At 48.0% G+C, this 27,660-nt stretch overlaps 1 protein-coding gene across 1 annotated transcript in view; it reads right to left on the minus strand.

Moving 5' to 3' along the window:
* The window catches only part of map3k10 (mitogen-activated protein kinase kinase kinase 10), a 59,588-nt gene that overhangs the window by 4,436 nt on the left and 27,492 nt on the right, over positions 1 to 27,660 (minus strand). Inside the window, exons 2-9 of the mRNA XM_068018897.1 lie at positions 17,082 to 17,262; positions 16,206 to 16,354; positions 13,691 to 13,866; positions 12,069 to 12,309; positions 11,087 to 11,209; positions 5,372 to 5,510; positions 2,341 to 2,453; positions 336 to 1,076 (exon numbers count right to left, since the gene is read on the minus strand). Of these exons, the coding sequence (XP_067874998.1) occupies positions 336 to 1,076; positions 2,341 to 2,453; positions 5,372 to 5,510; positions 11,087 to 11,209; positions 12,069 to 12,309; positions 13,691 to 13,866; positions 16,206 to 16,354; positions 17,082 to 17,262 (1,863 nt within the window). The remainder of the gene's footprint in view (positions 1 to 335; positions 1,077 to 2,340; positions 2,454 to 5,371; positions 5,511 to 11,086; positions 11,210 to 12,068; positions 12,310 to 13,690; positions 13,867 to 16,205; positions 16,355 to 17,081; positions 17,263 to 27,660) is intronic.

The raw sequence follows: 27,660 nt of genomic DNA on the forward strand, positions 1-27,660 counted from the left end.
ACTGCACAGGCCGGGGATCAAGCCTGGGACTTTCCTGGACTGTGTGGCCCAACCCTTCACCTGAAAACAACCTTGACGATCTTTCCAGGGGTGACACCATCCCATTAACCCATTGGTGTCCACTATACTGGAGACAGTAAAGTGAATAGGGCCCAGGGAAAGGGTGAGCAAATGAGTTTAGTCATTTTTTTTAAATGTAATTAAAAAGACTTAAGTCTAAAAAGTTGTGTGGAAATAAAATCTACACAGGTTAATTAAAGACTTTTGAGTAAACTGAACACATATAACATGAAAATATGATGCAGGCGGATTTTTCAATATAGTAAAAGTCTTACTAGTGTCCACTAGGTTTTGTGTACTACTGTCCGATGGAGTCCTCCTGTGCGTCTGGGTCTGTGTCTGCTGCCGGATGGCGCTGTCTGACGGGATCCTCCTGTGCCCCCGTTTAACAGCAGATGCTGCGCTGACGTGCGTGGGGGTGAGCGACTGCTTGGGGTCCTTCTTGAAACTTTCCACCGTCAGGTCGACGAGTGGGTTCACAGTGTTGGCGACCAAGGGCGTCTGCGAGAGGTTCTCAGTCCCGTCGGGCGCCCCGTAGGCGCCAGCCTCGTCGCTGTCGGACTGCAGGAGCGAGCGCGTGGAGTTGCAGTCAGAGATGGAGGAGAGGGAGAGCAGAGTGATGGAGGACGAGCCCTCCAGGGACAGGATGACCGACTCGTTCTTCCTGGACAAGATGCGGCCCGGGGGGCTGTTGGCGCTGCGGAAACGGCTGGTGCGTTGGAAAATCCCTTCCCGTTTCTTTCTCTCGTCCTTGGCCTCCTGCTCTTCCTGGACTATCTGCTGCCGCCCCAGCATCAGCAGGTCACAGCCCAGGCCCACTGAGGTCAGGATGTTGGCGCAGCCCAGCAACACCAGGTCACTCTTCCTGCGCTGGGAGCAGTGTTTGAGGCTGTCGCTCAGTGTGGAGGTGACGGGCGAACTGTCGTCTGTGACGCTGGCCTCGCTCTCGTGAAAGCCGAGCACAAATTGGGACTGGTTTGGATGTTGGAATCGCTGTCCACTCGGACTCTGCCCCTCTGTAGAAAGATGAAGTTAGCGTGAGGGTCCACTCTGACTACATTAACCTGCTCTCGATGCACCTGCAGGTCTTCCACAAAAGAACTCAAAGGAAGAGCTTGCATTTATATAGCACCTTTCACGACCTTGCGACATCGCCAAGCGCCTCACAACCAATGAAGGATTTGTTACGTGGTCCGCAGTGGCTCAGTGGGCAGTGCTCTCACCTCAGTCAGGCCGTTGTGGTGTCAAGTCTCACTCCGGGGACTGGAGCACAAAATCCAGGCTGATGCTCCCGCTGCGGTACTGAGGGAGTGCTGCACTGTGTGACACTCCGGTGCGGTACTGAGGGAATGCTGCACTGTCTGACGCACCCGGTGCGGTACTGAGGGAGTGCTGCACTGTGTGACACTCCGGTGCGGTACTGAGGGAGTGCTGCACTGTCTGACGCGCCCGGTGCGGTACTGAGGGAGTGCTGCACTGTCTGACGCTCCCGGTGCGGTACTGAGGGAGTGCTGCACTGTCTGACGCTCCCGGTGCGGTACTGAGGGAGTGCTGCACTGTCTGACGCTCCCGGTGCGGTACTGGGGGAGTGCTGCACTGTCTGACGCTCCCGGTGCGGTACTGGGGGAGTGCTGCACTGTCTGACGCTCCCGGTGCGGTACTGGGGGAGTGCTGCACTGTCTGAGGCCCAGTCTGCCATCTCAGCTGGACATAAAAACCTCAATATCTGGAAGAAGAGCAGGGGAGTTCTCCCCGTTGTCCTCGGCCAATATTTATCCCTCAACCAACATCATAAATCTGGTCATTATCACATTGCAGTTTGTGGGAGCTTGCTGTGCGCAAATTAACTGCAGCATTTCCTACATTAACAGCAGTGACTACACTTTCAAAGTACTTCATTGGCTGTAAACTGCTTTGGGACATTTAGTTGTGAAAGACACTATAGAAATGTAACTTCTTTGTGTGAGCAGAAAGGCAAGTGTCAACATTCAGTTTGTCTCTCCACAGACACACATGACCCCCCGACTCTCCCCCGAAGCCCTGTCCCCCCGACAGTCACACCCTGAAGCTGAGAGTCACTGGCGAGCTAGCGGAAGTTCCAGTTTCATTGCTTTCTTGCGCCGTTCCCCTGTCTAAGGATGTTGAGGTTAAATGCAGGACTTTCCAATGCCTCTCGAGGGTCCAGGGCACTAGAGGGAGGGGGAGATTTTCTACCCTGTCTCTCAACCCACCTCCCCCCCACCACCGCACTCAAATGTTGAATGAAAGTTGACCACCTACCCATCTCATTGAGGCTGGCAAACCCCATGGTTATGGGAATGTGTCGAGGAGTTTTCCCCAAACTCGGGGCACTCGATGACCAAAACCTGCTGCCATCTCCGAGAGACATTAACCTGTAGATGCAACAAAGCAAGAACGTCAGGGGAATGGTCATTTGACCCATCTCCTCGGTACTATGACAACGTATGACCAACAGAAATTTAAACGCTCTCCAAAACTTTACCTTCCCCGCCATTTCTTACTCAGATTTTTAAAAAAGGTCTTCCTTGTATCTGTTGTAATTTACTTTTCGTTAAGTTAAATCTCTGTTCCCTGGGCCCACCTGCTGTTATGTAACATTCTGTGCAGGTGGGTCCATGTTCATTAGGGACTGGATTGAGACACCATCCCAGACCTAGTGAACATGGGACCCATTGCACAAACCTGCCCCTAACCGGGAATCTCACTCAAAGACAACATGATGATGGCATGAGATTAACGAAGCTGCATTGGTACGGAGGGGGCTGTTCGAAGAAGGTTGGGTCTAACGCTCATTGGATGGGACAGTGTAGCTTTACTCTGTATCTAACCTTGTGCTGTACCTGTCCTGGGAGTGTTTGCTGGGGACAGTGTAGAGGGAGCTTTACTCTGTATCTAACCCCGTGCTGTACCTGTCGTGGGAGTGTTTGATGGGGACAGTGTAGAGGGAGCTTTACTCTGTATCTAACCCCGTGCTGTCCCTGTCCTGGGAGTGTTTGATGGGGACAGTGTAGAGGGAGCTTTACTCTGTATCTAACCCCGTGCTGTCCCTGTCCTGGGAGTGTTTGCTGGGGACAGTGTAGAGGGAGCTTTACTCTGTATCTAACCCCGTGCTGTACCTGTCGTGGGAGTGTTTGATGGGGACAGTGTAGAGGGAGCTTTACTCTGTATCTAACCCCGTGCTGTCCCTGTCCTGGGAGTGTTTGATGGGGACAGTGTAGAGGGAGCTTTACTCTGTATCTAACCCCGTGCTGTCCCTGTCCTGGGAGTGTTTGATGGGGACAGTGTAGAGGGAGCTTTACTCTGTATCTAACCCCGTGCTGTCCCTGTCCTGGGAGTGTTTGCTGGGGACAGTGTAGAGGGAGCTTTACTCTGTATCTAACCTTGTGCTGTACCTGTCCTGGGAGTGTTTGCTGGGGACAGTGTAGAGGGAGCTTTACTCTGTATCTAACCCCGTGCTGTACCTGTCGTGGGAGTGTTTGATGGGGACAGTGTAGAGGGAGCTTTACTCTGTATCTAACCCCGTGCTGTCCCTGTCCTGGGAGTGTTTGATGGGGACAGTGTAGAGGGAGCTTTACTCTGTATCTAACCCCGTGCTGTCCCTGTCCTGGGAGTGTTTGATGGGGACAGTGTAGAGGGAGCTTTACTCTGTATCTAACCCCGTGCTGTCCCTGTCCTGGGAGTGTTTGATGGGGACAGTGTAGAGGGAGCTTTACTCTGTATCTAACCCCGTGCTGTCCCTGTCCTGGGAGTGTTTGCTGGGGACAGTGTAGAGGGAGCTTTACTCTGTATCTAACCCCGTGCTGTCCCTGTCCTGGGAGTGTTTGATGTGGACAGTGTAGAGGGAGCTTTACTCTGTATCTAACCCCGTGCTGTACCTGTCGTGGGAGTGTTTGATGAGGACAGTGTAGAGGGAGCTTTACTCTGTATCTAACCCCGTGCTGTCCCTGTCCTGGGAGTGTTTGATGGGGGACAGTGCAGAGGGAGCTTTATTCAGTATTACCCTTGACCTGGGGGAGTGTCTGACAGGAGACTGTGTTCCTTTATCCAGAGTTCAGTTGCCTCACCTTAAGAATAAAAATATCCAATTCGAAACAGGATATGATGCAGTGACATAAAATATGAACACAGTAATGTCTCATTATGAGCTCCACCCGAGTTTTGTGTCTGCTCTGGTAAAAATATCCTTCACTTCGTGGTTTATTGTAAATAGGAACAAGAGGAGGCCATTCAGCCCCTCAAGCCTGTTCCACCATTTGATTAGATCCTGGCTAATCTATATCTTAACCCTCCTTGGTTTTTTATCCCTTAATCCCCTACCCGACAAAAATCTATCAATCTCACGTCTGAATTTACAAATGATCCCCAGCCACAACAGCTTTTGTGGGGGGAAGAGAGTTCCCCAAAGAGGGGAGAGAGTTTAGGGGGGGACGCGTACTGGTAATGTCACAGGACTAGTAACCAGAGGCCCAGGCTAATGCTATGGGGACATGGGTTCGAATCCCACCACGGCAGACGGTGAAATTTGAATTCAATTCATAAAGAAATCTGGAATTAAAAAGCTATTCTAATGGTGAGACGATTGTCAATTGTTGTAAAAACCCATCTGGTTCACTAATGTCCTTTCGGGAAGGAAATCTGCTGTCCTTACCTGGTCTGGCCTACATGTGACTCCAGATCCACAGCAATGTGGTTAACTGTTAAATGCCCTCTGAAATGGCAACTCAGTTCAAGGGCTATTAGGGATGGACAATAAATGCTGGCCTAACCAGCGACGCCCACATCCTATAAACAAATTTTAAAAAACTTCCACTCCCCTTTGCGTGAAGACGTGGTTCCTGACATCACCCCTGAACGGCCTGGCTTTAACTTTAAGGTTAATCCCCCTTGTTCTGGACTCCCCCCACCAGAGGAAATAATTTGTCAGTCTCTTCCAGATGAAATCCTTTAATCATCGTAATTAGATCACCCCTTAATCTTCTAAACTCAAAGAAATATACAAGCCTGGTCTATGCAGCCTGTCCTAATTTAACCCAGTTAGGTCTGGTATCATTCTGGGCTGCAGATTTAAATAGTTTAAGATGTTTGAGAGCAGTGCCCAGGTACAGACCAGCTGCAAACTCTCCCCTCCCAGCCACTCATCATGGTTGGGTCTGTTAGGTGGCTAATGGGACGTGGGTCCGGCCTATTCTGGGCACCATCGGGAGAGTTGATATTAGCTGCCAATGGTGATGTGCCACCCACCTGCGGGCAGCGTAAAGTCACCATGGAGTCTCGGAATGAAAATTCTCACCTGTCCTCCCCGCCCAGCCGCTCCTTCTGCTGTGTGGAGCTGGGGCCCCACGTCCGCCCTTTCTTCTTGTGGCCCTCGAACTCTTCGCGCTTGTACACGGCACTGCGGCCCCAGGTCTGACTGCCTTCACCAGGAGTTACTGTGGGGGAGAAGCAATTCCATTACCTGTTGCCAGTTAGGTTTAGCTGCCCCGCAGTCAGTGCTTCCCCTCTGCGTCAGACCTTCTCAACAACGCAGCAGCAATCAAGGATCTTCAGATAGATTCATTCCCTTTAGCTGTCGGCTTTGCCCCCAGTGCAACTCACTGTCACCTCGGTCACAACGTGGGCTCAACTCCCACTCCAGAGGCATGAGCAGAAAATCCAGACTGGCACTCACGGTGCGGTACTGCAGGAGTGCTGCACTGACCGTGGTGCCGTCTTTTGGATGAGATGTTAAACCGAGGCTCCGTCTGCCCTCTCGGGTGGATGTAAAAGATCCCATGGCCACTATTTTGAAGAGGAGCAGGGGAGTCCTCCCTGGTGTCGTGGGCCCAATATTTATCCCTCAACCAACATCACTAAAACAAATGATTTGGTCATCGCTGATCGTGGGATCTTGCTGTGCACAAATTAGCTGCTGCTTTTCCTACATTACAGAGACTACATTTCAAAACTAATTCATTGGCTGTAATGCGCTTTGGGACGTCCTGAGATCCTTCATAGTGTTTATGTAAAGACTTCACAGATTGGGAATTGAGACCTGTGCACGTAGAGGCCACAAGAGGGCGGCACCATTACATTTTACACCAGAGGACCCTCAGTCAGTGCTTTCAATTCCCTTATTAACCATGTCGCCTGCATCCGTCACCATCCCATAAACACCAGTCAGTGCTCCTGATGCTGGCAGTAACAGATCTTTGATGGTCCGATTTAGGATTTATCCCCAGTGAGGCAGCCAGTGTACGAACAGTCCTTTCCTAAACCTCCAGACTCACAAAACTCCAACTGGACAAAACAAGAACAAAACTAGCATCGAGTTTCCTGGGCTCCGAGGGTCCTGATTTCTGGGTTTCGGGGCCCTCTGCTCCCTCTCCCCGAGTCTGCAGCTCAAGTCATCCCCTGGATTAGTGGGTGAAGGTAGTAGTGAGCTCTAACGATCTCTAGTTTAATTGATGATATCAGAACTGAAAGGTCACTGGGGCTTTTTCCTCCAGAAAAGAGAAAGCTGAGAAGTGACTGAATAAAGGAGCATTAGAACATAGAACATTACAGCGCAGTACAGGCCCTTCGGCCCTCGATGTTGCGCCGACCTGTGAAACCATCTGACCTACACTATTCCATTTTCATCCATATGTCTATCCAATGACCACTTAAATGCCCTTAAAGTTGGCAAGTCTACTACTGTTGCAGGCAGGGTGTTCCACGCCCCTACTACTCTCTGAGTAAAGAAACTACCTCTAACATCTGTCCTATATCTATCACCCCTCAACTTAAAGCTATGTCCCCTCGTGTTTGCCATCACCATCCGAGGAAAAAGACTCTCACTATCCATCCTATCTAACCCTCTGATTATCTTATATGTCTCTATTAAGTCACCTCTCCTCCTCCTTCTCTCTAACAAAAACAACCTCGTCCCTCAGCCTTTCCTCGTAAGACCTTCCCTCCATACCAGGCAACATCCTAGTAAATCTCCTCTGCACCCTTTCCAAAGCTTCCACATCCTTCCTATAATGCGGTGACCAGAACTGCACGCAATACTCCAGGTGCGGCCGCACCAGAGTTTTGTACAGCTGCAGCATGACCTCATGGCTCCGAAGCTCGATCCCCCTACTAATAAAAGCTAACACACCATATGCCTTCTTAACAGCCCTATTAACCTGGGTGGCAACTTTCAGGGATTTATGTACCTGGACACCAAGATCTCTCTGCTCATCTACACTACCAAGAATCTTCCCATTAGCCCAGTACTCTGCATTCCTGTTACTCCTTCCAAAGTGAATCACCTCACACTTTTCCGCATTAAACTCCATTTGCCATCTCTCAGCCCAGCTCTGCAGCCTATCTATATCCCTCTGTAACCTACAACATCCTTCGGCACTATCCACAACTCCACCGACCTTCGTGTCATCCGCAAATTTACTAACCCACCCTTCTACACCCTCATCCAGGTCATTTATAAAAATGACAAACAGCAGTGGCCCCAAAACAGATCCTTGCGGTACACCACTAGTAACTAAAGTCCAGGATGAACATTTGCCATCAACCACCACCCTCTGTCTTCTTTCAGCTAGCCAATTTCTGATCCAAAGCTCTAAATCACCTTCAACCCCATACTTCCATATTTTCTGCAATAGCCTACCGTGGGGAACCTTATCAAACACCTTACTGAAATCCATATACACCACATCCACTGCTTTACCCTCATCCACCTGTTTGGTCACCTTCTCAAAAAACTCAATAAGGTTTGTGAGGCACGACCTACCCTTCACAAAACCGTGCTGACTATCGCTAATGAACTTATTCTTTTCAAGATGATTATAAATCCTATCTCTTATAACCTTTTCCAACATTTTACCCACAACCGAAGTAAGGCTCACAGGTCTATAATTACCAGGGCTGTCTCTACTCCCCTTCTCGAACAAGGGGACAACATTTGCTATCCTCCAGTCTTCCGGCACTATTCCTGTCGACAATGACAACATAAAGATCAAGGACAAAGGCTCTGCAATCTCTTCCCTGGCTTCCCAGAGAATCCTAGGATAAATCCCATCTGGCCCAGGGGACTTATCTATTTTCACACTTTCCAAAATTGCTAACACCTCCTCCTTGTGAACCTCAATCCCATCTAGCCTAGTAGTCTGTATCTCAGTATTCTCCTTGACAACATTTTCTTTTTCTACTGTAAATACTGACGAAAAATATTCATTTAACGCTTCCCCTATCTCCTCTGATTCCACACACAACTTCCCACTACTATCCTTGATTGGCCCTAATCTAACTCTAGTCATTCTTTTATTCCTGATATACCTATAGAAAGCCTAGGGTTTTCCTTGATCCTATCCGCCAATGACTTCTCGTGTCCTCTCCTCGCTCTTCTAAGCTCTCCCTTTAGATCCTTCCTGGCTAGCTTGTAACTCTCAAGCGCCCTAACTGAGCCTTCACGTCTCATCCTAACATAAGCCTTCTTCTTCCTCTTGACAAGCGCTTCAACTTCTTTAGTAAACCACGGCTCCCTCGCCGAATTGTGATCACTATCACCAAAGTGCTCACCTACATCTAAATCTAACACCTGGCCGGGTTCATTTCCCAGTACCAAATCCAATGTGGCATCGCCCCTGGTTGGCCTGTCTACATACTGTGTCAGAAAACCCTCCTGCACACACTGGACAAAAACTGACCCATCTAAAGTACTCGAACTATAGTATTTCCAGTCAATATTTGGAAAGTTAAAGTCCCCCATAACAACTACCCTGTTACTCTCGCCCCTGTCGAGAATCATCTTCGCTATCCTTTCCTCTACATCTCTGGAACTATTCGGAGGTCTATAAAAGACTCCCAACAGGGTGACCTCTCCTCTCCTGTTTCTAACCTCGGCCCATACTACCTCAGTAGACGAGTCCTCAAATGTCCTTTCTGCCGCCGTAATACTCTCCTTGATTAACAATGCCACACCCCCCTCTCTTTTACCATCTTCTCTGTTCTTAGTGAAACATCTAAATCCCGGAACCTGCAACATCCATTCCTGTCCCTGCTCTACCCATGTCTCTGAAATGGCCACAACATCGAGATCCCAGGTACCAACCCATGCTGCAAGCTTACCCACCTTATTCCGGATGCTCCTGGCGTTGAAGTAGACACACTTTAAACCAAGTTCTTGCTTGCCAGTGCCCTCTTGCGTCCCTGTAACCTTATCCCTGACCTCACTACTCTCAACATCCTGTACACTGGAACTACAATTTAGGTTCCCATCCCCCTGCTGAATTAGTTTAAACCCCCCCGAAGAGCACTAGCAAATCTCCCCCCCAGGATATTGGTACCCCTCTGGTTCAGGTGAAGACCATCCTGTTTGTAGAGGTCCCACCTACCCCAGAAAGAGCCCCAATTATCCAGGAAACCAAAACCCTCCCTCCTACACCATCCCTGCAGCCACGTGTTCAACTCCTCTCTCTCCCTATTCCTCGCTTCGCTATCACGTGGCACGGGCAACAACCCAGAGATAACAACTCTGTTTGTTCTCGCTCTAAGCTTCCACCCTAGCTCCCTGAATTTCTGCCTTAAATCCCCATCTCTCTTCCTACCGATGTCGTTGGTGCCTATGTGGACCACGACTTGGGGCTGCTCCCCCTCCCTCTTAAGGATCCCAAAAACACTATCCGAGACATCACGAGCCCTGGCACCTGGGAGGCAACACACCAACCGTTAAACTTGTTAATCTCAACTTGTTAAAATTATGGAACGGTTTGACAGAGTAGATTTAGAGAGGTTTCCAGTTGTGGGGGAGACTGGAACTAGGGTCCATCAATATAAGACAGTCCAATAGGGAATTCAGGAGAAACTTCTTTACCCAGAGGGTGGTGAGAATGTGGTTGAAGTGAATAGTATCGATACATTTAAGGGGAAGCTGGATAAACATGCGAGGGAGAAAGGAATAGAAGTATATTGTGAGAGGGTGAGATGAAGAGGGTGGGAGGAGGCTCATGTGGAGCATAACCACCACCATGGACCAGATGGGCCAAATGGCCTGTTTCTGTGCTGTAGGCTCGAATTCTCTATTACAATTTGCCTCAGCACCTCAGGCCGGGCGGTGGGAAAACCTGCCGTAGTTCCTGAGCTTCCCCACTGGATGGATGTCGGGCAAGGACAGCTTCAGGCTTGGCTGCGATGCACTCCAGAGTTGAATTGCCCACTCCTGGAGGCTGGTGGTTTTGATGGGATACAGAAGCATGACTGGAAACCTAGCACCTGGTTTCGGGGAAATCAGTGAACACCACACTCAAACTGAGGTGAACCATTGACAAGAGGTCATCTTGTATTTCTCAGTTTCCCAACAGTTGCCAGTGATGAAACTCCCGCATGCAGGACAGGGCAGAGTGACCCCTGGGGAGGTAATGGAGTGGGGGGAGTGGGGAAGCATGCCAATGGGGGTTAGTGGGATTGGGGAGGGCAAAGGTCATTCAGCAATCCTGTTCCTAATGACCATCAAGTGACCTGTGCTGAGAAGCATGTATGTGTGAATGGTGGGTGAGGTGTGGTCTCACTGGGGGTGGGGACAGGGCCACTACAAGTGGACTAAGAACCTGAAAAACATTATCCAGGACCACATTACTGACCCCCACCCATGAATGGAAAATGGGGACTCTGAGCAGGGTCAAGTATGATGCTCTCCAAAGTGGATCAGCCTTCTGATATAGTCATTGGGGCATTTCAGTAAGGACTGATGGTGTAATCACACGGCAGTGCCTTAAGGGGAATAGTGGAGAGGTGGGGGAGGGGATAATAGTGGAGAGGTGGCGGAGGGGATAAGTTTGCTTATTAAATCAACTACAAGCCTGAGAAGTCAAGGATAGCTCAATGTACTTTTGCTCGAGAATTAAATTAGGGTCACAAACTCACAAAGGGGAACTAGAGTTCATTTTAACTCGTTACTGTGCCTGTAACTAATGCTTCTGATTAATATCAAAGTCCTGGACTCTCTGAGCTGGTAACGAGTTGCAGAGAGATACCAACAACTTACAACGAATCGCCCTCAGTCTGGGGATCAGGATGGGACTTCCAGGGGGGCTCGATCCATCGGTCGACTGACCCTTCCTCTTGTCCACAGTCGATGACGCCTGCACCGTGATCTTGTGCTCAAAACCTTTTGGACAAACGAAAGCCTTCACATTATTTCTCAACGCAAAGTTTATCTGTGTCATGTTCCACTGCATTAAAATGAACGTGACTTTCTCCCCACTCATCACCCCGCACCCCCACTAGCCCCACACGGGGAACTGGGTTACCCAGAACAGGAAGATCCCAGCTTTGATCCCTTGATTTTCCCAGGTTAGAGAGAGCGCTGGCCCGAACACCTTGGAGAAACTGGGTGAGGACAGGGGTGGGCTCAGCTTTGACATTCCCCCTCTTGGTTGAATAGCCTACAGACATTTCAGCCTTCAGTTTCCCTATGGGTGTTATTCCAAGACTGGGAGTAACTATTTAAAATAAGACTGAGTGGAAAATCCAGGCGTCGCTCTCTAGGGCCATGAAGCCTGGGCTCTGGGTCAGAGGGAGGGAGGGAAGGAGAGTGATGGGTCGGAGATTGGGTTGTTTGCAGGGAGGAAGGAAGGGAGAGAATGAGCGAGCGAGAGAAAAACTGGGGAACTGAACAATTCCTGATCTCTTGGGTAGATGTAAAATATTCCATGGTTCTATTTTGAAGAGGAGCAGGGGAGATTTCATACCCTTGCCCCCAACCCTGGTGTCCTGGCCAATATTTAATCCCTCAATGTCAATAAAAACAGATTATCTAATTGTCATTACATTGCCATTTGTGGGATCTTGCTGTGCGCAAATTGGCTGCTGCATTTCTTACAACAGTGCCTACACTTCAAAAAAAAACTTCATTGGTTGCCAAGCGCTTTGGGAGGTCCTGAGGTTATGCAAGGTGCTTTATAAATGCAGGTCTCTCCTTTAGAACTGATCCCTTAAACCAATCGGCGCCAAAATGCGGCACATACCAGACGGTAAGCTGATCCGGTTTCCATCTTTTAGCTTCAACCGGCTTTTCTTGAAGTTGCCTTTGCGCTTTTTGACTTTGGGTTTCTCCTGGTATAGCTGCCGCATGATGATATTCAGCTCCCGCTCGACGATATCGATCTCACGTTCCGCGAGCTCCTGCTCCCGTCGCCGGAGGACCTCCTCGTGGTTCCTTTGCTGGACGGCAGCTCTGGTCAGCTCCTCCTCCCAGCTCCGCAGTTCCTGCAATCGAGGAGGTAAAATACAGGGGCCTGTGCTCATTGTGACTGCCTCATGTGATGTACAAGTGGGATGCTGGCTCGATCTATCATGTGTTACAAATTCTGTACCCGTGCAAGTCTCCTGTCCACAAAACCTTCAGGATGGAGCTTTTATCTGAATGGTAACCATTCCTGCCAGAGTCTGAAAGTGGAGGGTTCGAACCCCACTCCAGACAGTCCTGGGCAAGTGGAAACTGCTCTGAATTCTGGGTCGACAACCAGCGGCACACTTGCATCCAGTGGGTGACCCTTCCCTCATCATATGGGCCGTGGGAGCCCATAAACCCCCCACCATAAGGACCAGGCCCCCGATCGCCTGGAATAATGACGGAAGGAACATTAATGATGTGGCTTGTCGGACTGTGAATCCTCCCACGACTTCACACCATCCTCCAAGGCAATAGCAGGAAGGCAAATCCTCACTTTCCAATGTCATGCTGTCAACTTTTTACAATTTCTTCTTTCCACATTTATAATGGAACTTTCCCATGTAAACATCACACTGGAGTTACCTCTTTCCACCTGTGGTGGCGCTGTAGTACCTCTCCCAGCTCCTTAGCCTGTAGTGCAGGGAAACTCCAATGTTCAAATAAATGCTTCCCAAACTACCTTCAGTTTTGTAACTTAACTATGTAAATAATCCTGGTTCTCACAGCGGAACAAGCACAGAACGCAAGATTTTAAAATGGGGACTCAATTACATCTGTGCACCCTGGTGGAGTTCTCCTCCCTTCTCGTTAACCCACTGCTGATGAAGATTAAACTTGCTTGAGTTCCCAGGTACAATGCCACAGATGATCGTTTGGTTTTTCTAACCGCAAGATCAAAGGAAAACCAAAAATGGAAAACCTCACTTTCTGAGCAGTCAGCTCTAGACCTGGCAACAGCTGTGCTCGGCATCTTTGGGTAGGAAGGGTGTAAATAGGCAAGAAAAACATGAATAAAATATTGAATTACACACAAAAATTGCTGCGTTGGACTAAAAATGCTTGGGAGGGTGATACATGAATGTCTACTTAACGTTACAATCTCAACCTAGGCTCCAGAGTTTCTGTGAGGAAGAGGAACTATTTGGCATATCAGTCCATCTTGGTTCCATTTGATTGTATTGACCTCCTTGGCTTCTATTTTATCTGCCAGCCCACTAATGATCCCATTGCTCCCTCACTCAGGCTTTTCACAGGAGATCCAGCCTCTTAGCATCTCTTGGAACAGGACCAATATCACTTGTCAGATAAATGAGTGCAAAATGAGCCTGGTGGAGTGCCGGACACTCTGTTGCCCTCAGTGAAGGACAGCCGCACTCGGCCTGCGTGAACGCACCAGTCCACCAGCTCACCTACCTTCTCTTTTGTCCGTAGCTCATCGAACATCTGCTGGATTTCCAGCTTCCAGTCTTCCTGCAGGGAGTGAAATGACTCCAGAGGCATCTGGAAGAGGGACGACTGTTCGATCGCAACCAGCTGACTTAGGATTTCGGTGAACGATGGCCTGCTGTGTGCATCCGAATTCCAACAATCTGTCACCAGAAACATTCACAGTAAGAAACTCGACTTTGCTGAGCACATAATTAGAAGTTGTCCATTAGTCGCTCTGTAGCGTTCAGTATGGGTTTATATCCAATAGATTGAACATCCCAATGAGAGAAAGGATCAAAGTTGTCCAAATTTGACCCTGACACAGTATATGTGTTCTTCCATGTGTGTATTCCAATATTTCTTTCCTAGACAGGATGCAAGGAAACTCTTTATAGGATACCCTTACTCTCACTGCTACTGTCAGGTTCTCTCCACAGTGTAACATGTTAGTCTGTTTTCTTTATAGACTGAGTGATCCTGACTCCTGACAATTCCTCTCTTGGTCCTCATCATCATCATTGCATCTGGACTTGAATCATCTTCTCTCCTACTATGTTTCATAGTACTCAGGTCACGCATGGTGTGTCTCTGTCTCTCTCTCTCTCCGTCCCTCCCTCCCCGTTCCTCCCTCCCTCTCCGTGCGTGTATTGAACAACTCTATTGTATTTTCCCTCCAGTCTTTGACCCTCTACACTCAATACTGGAAACCAGAATCCATTTAGACTTGAGTATCAGAATTTTGGATCTCATCGTGTCTCTTTGTGACAGTAATCTAGTCCAGGGTGTCAGGGGAACACAAGAACAGGAGGAGGCCATTCAGCCCCTCGTGTCTGTTCCGCCACTCAACGAGATCATGGCTGAACTGTGACCTAACTCCACATATCCACCTTTGACCCATGTCCCTTGATCCTTTGGTTAACAAAAATCTATCAATCTCAGATTTAAAATTAACAACTGATCCAGCATCAATTGCCCTTTGCAGGAGAGGATTCCAAACTATTCTCATCCTTTGTAAAAGTGTTTCCTAATTTCGCTCCTGAAAGGTCTGGCTCTAATCTTTAGACTCTGCCCCCTAGTCCTAGACTCCACAACCAGCGGAAATAGAGTAGAGTAGATAGAGAAAACTATTTATTCCCCTTAATATCTTGAAAACTTTGATCAAATCACCCATTAACTGTCTAAATTCCAGGGAATACAACCCTCGGTGTGTAATTGCACCTGGTAATTTAACCCTTGTTTCAATCAATGACACCATCTTTGATTGATCACTGTCTGCGATTCACTAACCTGTTATTGTTTACAATATTGGAAAGGTAAATTTTCTATGTAACTTTGCCCCTGGTGAAGTCATTTTGTTTTGAAAAACCCGGCTTACAGATCCATTGGATTTAGTTACATCTTCCAAGACATGTTCATTCAAGCTGCTAACCCAGTCTGGTCTCAGTGATTTTCAGATAGTATAAAATGGCCCTCAAACATTGTACCAACAACACATTTTGTGGGTTCCTTTTCTCACTGACAGTGGGAGGCACAAAGTCTGGGTGCTTTCCCCCCTCCGGAATCAGGGAAGATTGCAGCAAGAGTTCACCCCAAGATATTTTCATTCATCTCTCTTCTGGTACAGATAAAAGGTTGTCCACTTGCCCTGTCCTGCAGGAGTGGGAACCTGGAATAATGAAAGCAAGGGGACGGACTACAATGACATTTGTGGGCTCACTCCGATTTCCCCCTTGTCCCTATGTGTAAATGCCGAAACCTTCGGATCCACCCCCAGTCTTACCCAGGCAATCGTGGGCGTGGATCCATATCCTTCCGGTCTCCAAGCATAAGTACATCAATACACTTTAAGTCCTTATATTAAAAGAAGAACAAAGAAAATTACAGCACAGGAACAGGCCCTTCGGCCCTCCAAGCCTACGCCGATCCAAATCCTCTATCTAAACCTGTTGCCTATTTTCTAAGGGTCTGTATCTCTTTACTTCCTGCCCATTCATGTATCTGTCTAGATACATCTTAAAAGGCTCTATCGTGCCCGCGTCTACCACCTCCGCTGGCAAAGCGTTCCATGCACCCACCACCCTCTGCGTAAAGAAATTTCCACGCATATCCCCCCTAAACTTTTCCCCTTTCACTTTGAACTCGTGTCCCCTTGTAATTGAATCCCCCACTCTGGGAAAAAGCTTCTTGCTATCCACCCAATCTACACCAGCACAGATTCAGACCATACAATGATGCGGCACAGGAGGTGGCAATTCGGCCCATCATGCCTGTGCTAGCTCTTTGAAAGAGATTGCTTACTAATATTAATTGTGACGGGACACATAGCACCTCCCAGAAGACCTTCCCTGATCAGTCACGGCTGAGGAGATGGAACCCTGCACACAGATAATTTTAGTGGATTTCTCTCTTGGCCTTAGTTGGCTTTTTCCCTAAAATGACTGACGGGGGCATTGTCTACCCTCCCTTTGCAGTAACATCGGAGAGCCCATGGTGCTCCTACCTTCCAGGAGTTTTCCAAAGGGCTCGGGGCAGGTGGATGGGATGGGAAGAGTCAGTTTATTTACAGCCACTCCGTAAGCAATAGCCAAACCATCAATCTCACGATACGGTGCCTCTCCCGTCAGCAGCTCCCACAGCAAGACTCCGAAACTGAGAAAGAGAGGGGGTAAAAAAGGAGAATCAAGATCGTCGGAGAACACGAGGACTCTCCGGGTCTGTATGTTTCAGCCCCACACTGTGTACTGCATTTACTAACGGAGCTACAACAACAGCAGTGTATTGCATTTATCTAGCGGCTTTACCGTAGGAAAACATCGCAAGATGCTTCACAGCAGCATTAACAAACAAAAATTGACAGAAAGGCAAAAGAGAAGAAAATTGGATGGGGGAACTAAATACTTGGTCAGTGGTAGGTTTTGAGGAGAGAGAGAGAGATGGAGGGGTTTGGGGAAGGAATTCCAGAGCTTAGGGTCCAGGCAGTTGAAGGCATGGCCGCCAATGGTGTGGTAAGGGAAGCAGGGTCGCTCAAGGGGTCAGAATTGGAGGAAGACAGAGATCTCCGAGGGCTGGAGGAGATTAGAGAGAGGGGAAGGGGTGAAACCACAGAGGGATTTGGAAACAAGGATGGAAATTTTAAAATTGAGATATTGCCGGACCAGAAACCACTGTAGATCAGCGTGCACAGGGAGCGATGGGTGAACGGGACTGGGTGTGAGTTGGGATACGGGCAGCAGAACTGAGTTTTACAGAAGGGAAGCTGGCCAGAACAGCAGTGGAACAGTCAATTCTCGAGATACGGTTTCAGCAGTGGATTGACTGAGACGGGGGCGGAGACGGGGCAATGTTTGGGAGGTGGAATCAGACTTGATCCAGTTACCTCCATACGTCACTGCTCTTTGAAAACAGGGACAATTTGATGACTTCAGGAGCCATCCAAGCGTAGGTCCCAGCAGCGCTCATTTTGGTCGTGCGATGCCACTCCCGTGCCAACCCAAAGTCCGTGATCTTCAACGTTTTGTTGGCGAGGTCGTCACCTTCCGCCTTCTCGAGAATCAAAACTGAAACATCCAAAGAAAAATTAATTTAGAGAAACAAAGCATGCGTATATCACCCTGAGGAGCCGTTACTTGGCACTCCTGTCCCACATCTCTGATGGTTCCATTCTACACACTTTTCATCCTCCTTTATCTTTGAAATCAAGACTTGTTTCCATTAATAACTCAACAGAGACTGCCACCCCATCAGTTTGGGTTGTGTTGGAAGATGATGGTCTCCCAGGGACTGACCAGCATCATCTTCATCGCTTTCAGGTGCCAAACATTCTAGGCAGAGATGGGAGTCTCAGAAAATTGGACACAACCATTTGGCGGAGTTTCAATGTCCGCAATATTCCAAAGTCGAAAGCCTTGTAAAAGACGAGGCTGAAGCGTTTGCAACCATTTTCAGCCAGAAGTGCTGACTGGATGATCCATCTTGGCCTCCTCCTGAGGTCTCCAGCATAATAGATGCCAGTCGGGCTGAAACAGCTGAAGGCACTGGATACTGCAAAGTCTATGGGCCCCTGACAACATCCCGGCTGTAGTGCTGAAGACTTGTGCTCCAGAACTGGCCGTGCCCCTAGCTAAGCAATTCCAGTCCAGCTACAACACTGGCATCTGCCCAGCAACGTGGAAGATTGCCCAGGTATGTCCTGTTCACAAACAGCAGGAGAAATCCAACCCGGCCAATTACTGCCCCATTAGTCCACTCTCAATCATCAGCAAAGCGATGGAAGGTGTCATTGACTGCTATCAAGCGTCACTTACTCAGCAATGACATGCTTCCTCAATGCTCAGTTTGGGTTCCAGCAGGGGGAATCAGCTCCAGAGCTTAAAATCCTGGAACTCCCTACCTAACAGCACTGTGGGTGTACCTACCCCACATGGACTGCAGAGGTTCAAGAAGGCGGCTCACCACCACCTTCTCAAGGGCAATTAGAAATGGGCAATAAATGCTGGCCTGGCCGCCCTCTAATTCCAGGACAGTAGAGAAGAAAATGTAGAATTCCAGCTATTTATTTTTGAAGTTTTGATAGTGCCAGAAGTATTAAAAAAAAACGTTATATGAAATGACTGGCTTTAAGATTTATAGCAAGGATACTCTATGGCTTTAAAAAGACAGACCATCCTAAACACAGATTTGCTTTAGCAGCAGAATAATACATCGAATTTGTGTAGAATGAAAGAAAGAGCAGATAATCTGGTTGATAGATGAATGTTGGCCCAGTGCATACGAGGAAGTCCCCCTGCTCTTCTTTGAATAATATCATAGGATTCCTCTACAATGTTTGACCGGAACAGGCAAATGAGGTCCCGGTTCAATATCACATCCCCCCCAAAAAAAACCCTGACCTCCAACAGCATTACACTCCCTCAGTACTGTCCTGAATTCCTGGGTCCAGACTTTGTTCCTGCCGCCGGGTTTGAATGCACAACCTCCTGACTCAGAGTTTAAGCAAGGGAGCCAAACCGAGCCTTGAGATTCTGTGGTTTAAGAGAGAGAAACCGGGAACATCCCTCCTTCCCAATAGAAATTCCATTACTTTCTCCAGATGAGGATTGAGTTCTGACCCCAGTGATGTCTCATAGGCATATGGGCCCTGGGGGACAACACTCACACATTGACCACGCTCTTACACGCTAGATTTTAACGTCCCTGCCGCTGGGAGGATGTGCAGGCTGCCATTTTATTTCGCCTGCCAGTAGCGGCGGCGGGCAAATTAAATAAGGCAGCCTGCACGGGCTGCCACGATCTAGCGCGCGGTGGCTCATTATATACGCCAGTCGGGCGACACCCCCCCAGTCACATGGTGGGGGTGGGATCTGCAAAACTGGCAACAGCATCAGCTGCCTCTGTGCAGGCGCTGGCACTAATTTTAAAGGGCTACCAGACCTGCCGCCAAAATTAAATATTTAAACCCGTAGCCCCTGCAGTCCACCGCAAATAAAACTTTGCCCCTTCCCCCGGCAGCCTCCAAAACACTTATTGATGATTTGTCCTCTTTCCCCCTCCCTCAACTGTTCAAAGTGCAAAGGTCACCCTTTCCGCCACCCCCCCCCCCGTCCCCTACACTAGAAATGCAGATTTAACCACGTTTCCCCCCATCCCCACAATTAAAAATCCTAAGTGCTCCCCTTCCCCACCTTGGTGGCACCAGCTTTCCGTGAACGGGAAAGCGAAGGTGTCCGAGTGCCACCGGAGCCCACGTCAGGTGCTCACCAAAATTCAGCCCAGAGTGTGCGATGAAACAGGTGAGTAGGGGACGGAAGGGAGGGGGTGAATCATAGAATAATACAGCGCAGAAGGAGGCCATTCAGCCCATCGGGTCTGTGCTAGTTCTTCCAAAGAGTAATCCCGTTAGTCCCACTCCTCCGCTCTTTCCCCGTATCCCTGTAGCTTTGTCTGCTTCAAGTATTTATCCAATTCCCTTTTGAAGCCCACTAGTGAATCTATCAGGAAGCGCACTCCAAATCCTAACCACTTGGTGTGGACAAATATTTTCCTCATGTCGCCATTTGCCTGAAATCTGTGCCCTCTGGTTACCGACCCTTCAGCCATCTATTCTATCCAAACCCTTCATGATTTTGAACATTTGTCAAATCTCCTCTTAACCGTCTCCGCTCTAAGGAGAACGCAGCGGCACAGTGGCGCAGTGGTTAGCACCGCAGCCTCACAGCTCCAGCGACCCGGGTTCAGTTCTGGGTACTGCCTGTGCGGAGTTTGCAAGTTCTCCCTGTGACCCCATGGGTTTCATCCAGGTGCTCCGGTTTCCTCCCACAGCCAAAGACTTGCAGGTTGATAGGTAAATTGGCCATTGTAAATTGCCCCTAGTGTAGGTAGGTGGTAGGGGAATTGAGGGGATGTGGTAGGAATATGGGATTAATGTAGGATTAGTATAAATGGGTGGTTGATGGTCGGCACAGACTCAGTGGGGCGAAGGGCCTGTTTCAGTGCTGTATCTCTAAATAAATAAATAAACAAACCATCCCAGCTTCTCCAGTCTCTCCACGTAACTGAAGTCTCATATCCCTGGAATCATTCCAGTTAATCTCCACTGCACCCTCTCCAAAACCTTCCTAAAGGGCAGTGCACGGAATTGGACACAATACTGCAGCTGGGGCCAAACTAGTCGTTTATAAACCAATGAAATGGAGGGGAGATGGAAACGGAGAGTCCATTTCATCCACTGTTGCTCAGGGCCTGACTGAAGCAAGCCACAATGGTACATTAACTGCCTTCACTCCCGCAGACAGCTGTCGGCGTCAACTCTCCTTTCTTTGTATTCTAAATCTCTCCAGTCGCCACAAATCCAACTCTGGAACAGGTTTTTTTTTTTTTTAAAACGTGCAGTTTCTGGAAAATTCTAAAATTGAAAACCACAAAACATTGGATTTATTTTTATTTCTGAAAGTGGAATCTATTACTCTCATTTATACTGTTGTGTTGTGGAGGCAGATTTAGTCAGGGCTTTCAAAAGGAAATTGGATAACCAGCTGAAGGGAGAAAATTTGCAAGGTTATGGGGGAAGGATGGGGGAGTCGGACTAGGCGAGTTACTGTTGCAGAGGACCAGCATGGACACAAAGGGCTGAATAGCCTCCTTCTGTTCTGTAATCATTCTATGATTCTATGACTGTTTAGCAGCGGTGAAACAGCCCTTTGAACCAAAGCCCCAATTTCCCTCCTCTGTTGTGGCTGATGTCTACCTCAACCCCACCTTCCCGCACTATCCCTATCTCCCTTAATTTCCCTAGTGTCCAAAACTCTACTCATCTGTGTCTTGAATCTACTCAATGACTGAGCATCCACAGCTCTCTGGGTTAGAGAATTCCAAAGATTCACAACCCTCGACGCACAGAAATGTCTCCTCATCTCAGTCCTAAATGACCGGCCCCTTATCCCGAGACTGTGACCCTTATTCTAGACTCTCCAGCCAGGGGGAAACAGCCTCTCACCACCTACCCTGCAACCGAGCACAATTGTGACTGGAGTTGAGGGAGCCCCTCAGCCCCATCATTACCTTACAAAGGGAGAAGTGGTTTAATGATCAAGGCAAGCTGGGCCTTGACGTATTAAAAGAAAGACTTGCTTTTCTATAGCGCCTTTCACAACTCAAAATGTCTCAAAGCGCTTTACAGCCAGTTAATTACTTTTGGAGTGTAGTCACTCTTGTAATGTAAGAAACGTGGCAGCCATTTTGCACACAGCAAGATCCCACAAACAGAAATGTGACAATGAACAGATGATCTGTTTTCAGTGATGAGGGATAAAGCTACAAGCGACAGTCACAGAATGTGAGAGAAGCTCTGCGGGATTTACTTAGAGTGGGGTGGGGGGGGGGGGGGGGGTGGGGGGGATATTGTTTACCAAAATCAAAGTGAGGAAGTTTTTAAAAAGACAAAATACTAACCAGGGTAGTCCCCACAGGACAGAGGGTGTTGTCAAGTCTAATCCTTTGTATTGTTTAGAAGCAAGGGCCTGACATGTGATCCTGAGCGGACACATTCCTCTCTGGCTGAATTTGAAAAGCCAGCTGTCTGGATTTGGTAAATGCTCACAATTCCCCTGCGTTCTGGGCCTTCCCCTGTTTCACTTGCTGATTTTTCTGTATTAACCCCTTGTGTATTCACAACTGTCGGGGTAGCGGGGGGGGGATAGAAGAGAGAAGGGAGATGATGAAATTAGTCCAGACCAACCTTGGCAATGCTCGTGGGGAGTTTGGGACCCTTGGCGCACAGCTATAGCTGCTGAGATGGAGCTGTGCTTAACCTAGACTCCTTTTAAAATCACTCTTAGATACTCCCTTAGGAGGGAAATTAGTACAAATAGGACCATCTCGATGTCAAGTAGAAAGTGATTGCCAAGGAAACTTGCCTTAGATTGGCAGCTGATTGCAAATCCCCTTTGAGGAAAAGCCAGGTGATACAAACTCCGAATAATCAGTAGGAAATAACTGCATTTCTTTTCTGAACACATTTGATACTTCTCCATCTAATGACTGAATGTGTGCTGGATGATAAAGATATTATTCAGAGCACTGTTGCTCATTGAGACTGCATCAGGTCCCAAGCCTGGACAATTCTTTCCACCATCTACAAGGCACAAGTCAGGAGTGTGATGGAATACTCTCCACTCGCCTGGATGGGTGCAGCTCCAACAACACTCAGGAAACTCGACACCATCCAGGACAAAGCAGCCCACTTGATTGGCATCCACAAACATTCACTCCCTCCACCACCGACCCACAGTAGCAGCAGTGTGTACCATCTACAAGATGCACTGCAGCAACGCACCAAGGCTCCTTAGACAGCACCTTCCAAACCTGCGAGCTCTACCAACTAGAAGGACAAGGGCAGCAGATGCATGGGAGCACCACCACCTGCAAGTTCCCCTCTATCATCCTTGCTCTGAAATGAATGTGTGTGGATATTGAGCAAGGGAGGAATTGGGGCTGTTTGTGGTTCACTCTGCAATCAAATAACTTGCTGGCATTTCAGCCTCGATTTTCCGCACTGCATTCTTTTAGAACTGCCAACAAGCACAAATGCTAATCGGACTTTAGAGTTAAAGAGCAACGTATGAGGAACAGAACAACCGTCAGCTCCTGTAAGCCCACTGTTTCAGGAGGGGAGGGGAGAAGACTGGGAAAAATCAATGGGGTCCTCAACCCCATTCCAGCACCTGTATCTGAACTCCATCTCCCCACCTTGGTTTCCTATCCCTTAATCCCCTTACCCAACAGACATCTATCGAGCTCAGTTTTGAAATTTCACCTGCAGCCTCAACAGCTTTTCGGGGGAGAGAGTTCCGGATTTCCACTCCCCTTTGTGTGAAGAAGTCCTTCCTGACATCACCCCTGAACGGCCTGGCTCGAATTTTAAGTTTATTCCTCCTTGTTCTGGACTCACCACCACCACCAGAGTAAATAGTTTCTCTCAATCGACCCTATCAACTCCTTCAATCATTTTAAATACCTTGATTGGATCACCCCTTAATCTTCTGTTTTCAAAGGAATAGACAAGTCTTGTTCATATAACATATCCTCATAATTTAACCCTTTTAGCTCCAGTATCATTCTGGTGAATCACAGCAGCTCCCCCTCCAAGGCTAATAGATCCTCCCTGTGCTGCTCAGAACTAAACAGATACTCCAGATGGGGTCTAACTAAAGCATTATCCAACTGTGACATAAATTCATCCTCTTGTATTCCAGCCCCCTTGTGATAAAGGCCAACATCTAGAAAGGGTACAGATTTACCGGAATGGTGCCTGGGATTAGGGACTCTGGGTTCTGTGGAGAGACTGGAGAAGCTGGGATTGTTCTACTTGGACCTGAGAAGGTTAAAGGGAGATTTAATAGAGGCGTTTTGATGGTTTCTCTCCACTTGCTCTATTTCCTCAGGCCGGGGGAGGGGAGGGGTGACAGTAACCAGAGGTCATGGATTTAAAATAATTGGCAAAGGAACGAGAGGGGAAAATGAGGAGAAATTATTTCACACAGCGGGTTGTTAAGATCTGGAACGCACCACCTGAAAGATGATGGAATAAGATTCTAGAGGAACTTTTAAAAGGCAATTGGGCTTATATTTAATGAGGATTAATTTGCAGGGTTATAAGGAAAAAGCTGGGGAATCGGACTAAAGTGGATGGACACAATGGGCTGAATAGCTTTCATCTGTCTGAAGGATTCTATGATTTTATTCCATACAAATGTCAGCTATAGCTCAGTGGGTAGCACTTGCATCTCTGAATCAGACGATTGTGGGTTCAAATCCCACTCCAGTGTCATGGACACAAAAGTCTCGGCTTTTCTTTTATTCATTCACGGGATGTGGGCATCACTGGCCAGGCCAGCATTTATTGCCCATCCCTAATTGCCCTGGAGAAGGTGGTGGTGAGCTGGCATTCCCTGTTCAGTGCTGAGGGAGTGCTGCACTGTCAGAGGTGCCCACTTTCAGATAAGACATTAAACCCAAGGCCCCGTCTGCCCGCTCAAGTGGACTTAAAAGATCCCACGGCCACTATATTGTGTGCCATAAATGTTATATCGTTCCATTAGATTTAAAGTAATTTATAGAAGGAGAGTTGAGGAGAAACCTGTTCACCCAGAGGTGGGGTGGGGTCTGCAACTCACTACCTGAAGAGGCAGAAACTCTCTTTGCATTTAAAAAAAAACTTGAATATGCACTCAAAATGACGTAACTTACAAGGCTAGAGAAAGTGGGATTAGGCTGTTTGTCCAGCACAGACACAATGGGCTGAATAGCCTTTTGCTGTGCCGTAAACTCTCTAGCAGGGGAGTTCTCGGCCAATATTTACCCCTCAACCAACATCACAAAGACAGATTATCTGATCATTATCACATTGTTGTTTGTGGGAGCTTGCTGTGCACAAATTGGCTGCTGCATTTCCTACCTTACAACAGTGGTTACGCTTCAAAAAGTACCTCATGAAATGTTTCAGGATGTCCTGAGGTTGTGAAAGCTGCTATATAAATGCAAGGTCTTTCATGAAGTCAAAAATCATCACAACTCAAGACAGACTGAGCTGGACAGAGCGCAGACGACTGGGTTAATGGCAACTGGAGTGAGGCACGTAATGGATTTAAAATTTTAAATCTGCCCCTTGTCATTCAATCTTGGGTGAAGAGGAATCCTGGAATGTTCAAACTGCACCGGTGGGCACCTCTGACAGTGCAGCACTCCCTCAGCACTGCAATGTGAATGCTGCAGATTTCAGACACAACAGCCTAAACAAACAGCACTGCTTCCATTCAAGATTATAAACTCCATGAAACAGGCTGGGCGAGCTTTTTTCTAGAAAATTGAAGGCTTAGGGGTGACTTGATAAAGGTCTTAAAATGATGAAAGGCTTCGATTGGCGTAAAGATGTTCTAACTGAGTAAGATGTTACCAGAATGATATCTGGGCTTCAAAGGTTAAATTACAAGGCGAGATTACACAAACTAGTATTGTATTCCCTGGAATTTAGAAGGTTAAGGGGTGATTTGATCAACGTTTTCCAGATATTAAGGGAACAGATAGGGTAGATAGAGAGAAACTATTTCCGCTGGTCGAGGCAGAGGGGCATATTGTCTAAAGAATAAAGCCAAGCCTTTCGGGAATAAATTTTTTTAAAATTCGTTCATGGGATGTGGGCATCGCTGGCCAGGCCAGCATTCATTGCCCACCCCTAATTGTCCTTGAGAAGATGGTGATGAGCTGCCTTCTTGAACCGCTGCAGTCCATGTGGTGTAAGTACACCCACAGTGCTGTTAGGAAGGGAGTTCCAGGATTTTGACCCAGCGACAGTGAAGGAACGGCGATATAGTTCCAAGTCAGGATGGTGTGTGACTTGGAGTGGAACTTGCAGGTGGTGGTGTTCCCATGTATTTGCTGCCCTTGTCCTTCTAGTTGGTAGAGGTCGCGGGTTTGGAAGGTGCTGTCGAAGGAGCCTTGGTGCATTGCTGCAGTGCATCTTGTAGATGGTACACACTGCTGCCACTGTGTGTCGGTGGTGGAGGGAGTGAATGTTTGTGGATGGGGTGCCAATCAAGCGGGCTGCTTTGTCCTGGATGGTGTCGAGCTTCTTGAGTGTTGTTGGAGCTGCACACATCCAGGAAAGTGGAGAGTATTCCATCACACTCCTGACTTGTGGCTTGTAGATGGTGGACAGGCTTTGGGGAGTCAGGAGCTGAGTTACTCGCTGCAGAATTCCCAGCCTCTGACCTGCTCTTGTAGCCACGGTATTTATATGGCTACTCTAGTTCAGTTTCTGGTCAATGGTAACCCCCATGATGTTGATAGTGGGGGATTCAGCGATGGTAATGCCATTGAATGTCAAGGGGAGATGGTTGGATTCTCTCTTGTTTGAGATTGTCCCTTGTTTGATAAATTAAGGAAACACTCCTTTACGAAAAGGGTGGTAGAAGTTTGGAACTCTGATCTGCAAATGGCTCGATTGATGTTGGATCAATTGTTAATTTTAAATCTGAGGTTGATAGATTAACCAAAAGGTATTATGGGTTATGGGGCACATTGAATGGTGGAACAGGCTTGAGGGGCTGAATGGCCTCCTCCTGTTCCTGTGTTTCAAAACTAGGAGCCATAAATATAAGACAGTCTCTAATAAATCCAATACTGAATTCAGGAGAAACATCTTTACCCAGAGAGTGGTGAGAATGTGGAACTCACTACCACAAGGAGTAATTGAGGCGAATAGCATAGTAAAATTTAAAGGATGTAAAGGGGTGGGAGGAGGCTTGTCTGGAGTATAAACACCAGTATAGATCTGTTGGGCCCAATGGCTGCAGTTTCTGAGCAACTGGTCCCTGCTTTAACGAGCAGCCTCGGAGAATGAGCAGCTTCGCCTTCTAGCAGCTGACTGAGGCCTCAATGATGGCGTGGCTCGTGATAGAGGCTGCCATGGAAACAGGCTGGGTGGGGTGGGGGTGGTGGAAAAGGCCCCACCTGCCAACTCTACTGTCTTCAAAAACACTAATTTCCTGCTGGGTGTAAACTCTGCTCCATTTACAAACCGGTTTTGTCAGGCTCGAGCACACCTGATTGATCTAAGGTGCCCTTGTACAGGAGGCTTGTGCGGGGAGTGTTATTTGGTGTTGTGTCCTCTCCTATTTTTCACTTTTTTTAAAAAATTTCCCTGCTCTAATAAAATACGATCAAAAGTAATACTTGAATTTATATTATGCCTTGTCACTTTGTCAAAACACTCAAGTGTTTCACCCAATGATCTGGAGTTTGACATAGGTTTTTAAATGGAGCAATGCAGTCCAACATGCCCACAGCCAGAACCGAGGGAGTGCTGCACCGTCAGAGGTGCCGTCTTTCGACGAGATGTTAAACCTTGGCCCCGTCTGTAGTACTGAGGGAGTGCGGCAGTGTCAGAGGTGCCGTCTTTCGATAGCCTCGTCTGCAGTATTGAGGGAGTGCTGCAGTGTCAGAGGTGCCGTCTTTCGATAGCCTCGTCTGCAGTATTGAGGGAGTGCTGCAGTGTCAGAGGTGCCGTCTTTCGATAGCCTCGTCTGCAGTATTGAGGGAGTGCGGCACTGCTGGAGCAGCCTGCCTGTTCAAACGGAGGTTTAAAATCCCATGGTGCTACCTGTTTATGAACCTACATTTGAAGAGAAGCAGAGTTCCTCAGGGGTTCAGGCCAGCATTCCTCCCTCAACCAACACCACACAAAAAAAGACATTGCTCTTTGTGGGATCTTGCTGTACAACACTCCAGTAGCAATAATTACAACACAAAGTAATCCATTGCTGTGAATCACTTTGGTGTGTTACTGAGTGATGGGAAAGATTTGTTGTAATATTTCATATGCTGTGACTATTTGTAATCTAAAGCAGCAGCCGTTTTACATGAACAACATCCCACAAACAGCTCATCCAAGGAGGGAAATT

Source organism: Heterodontus francisci, chromosome 40, assembly GCF_036365525.1.
Source record: "Heterodontus francisci isolate sHetFra1 chromosome 40, sHetFra1.hap1, whole genome shotgun sequence".
In the NCBI taxonomy this organism is placed as follows: domain Eukaryota; kingdom Metazoa; phylum Chordata; class Chondrichthyes; order Heterodontiformes; family Heterodontidae; genus Heterodontus; species Heterodontus francisci.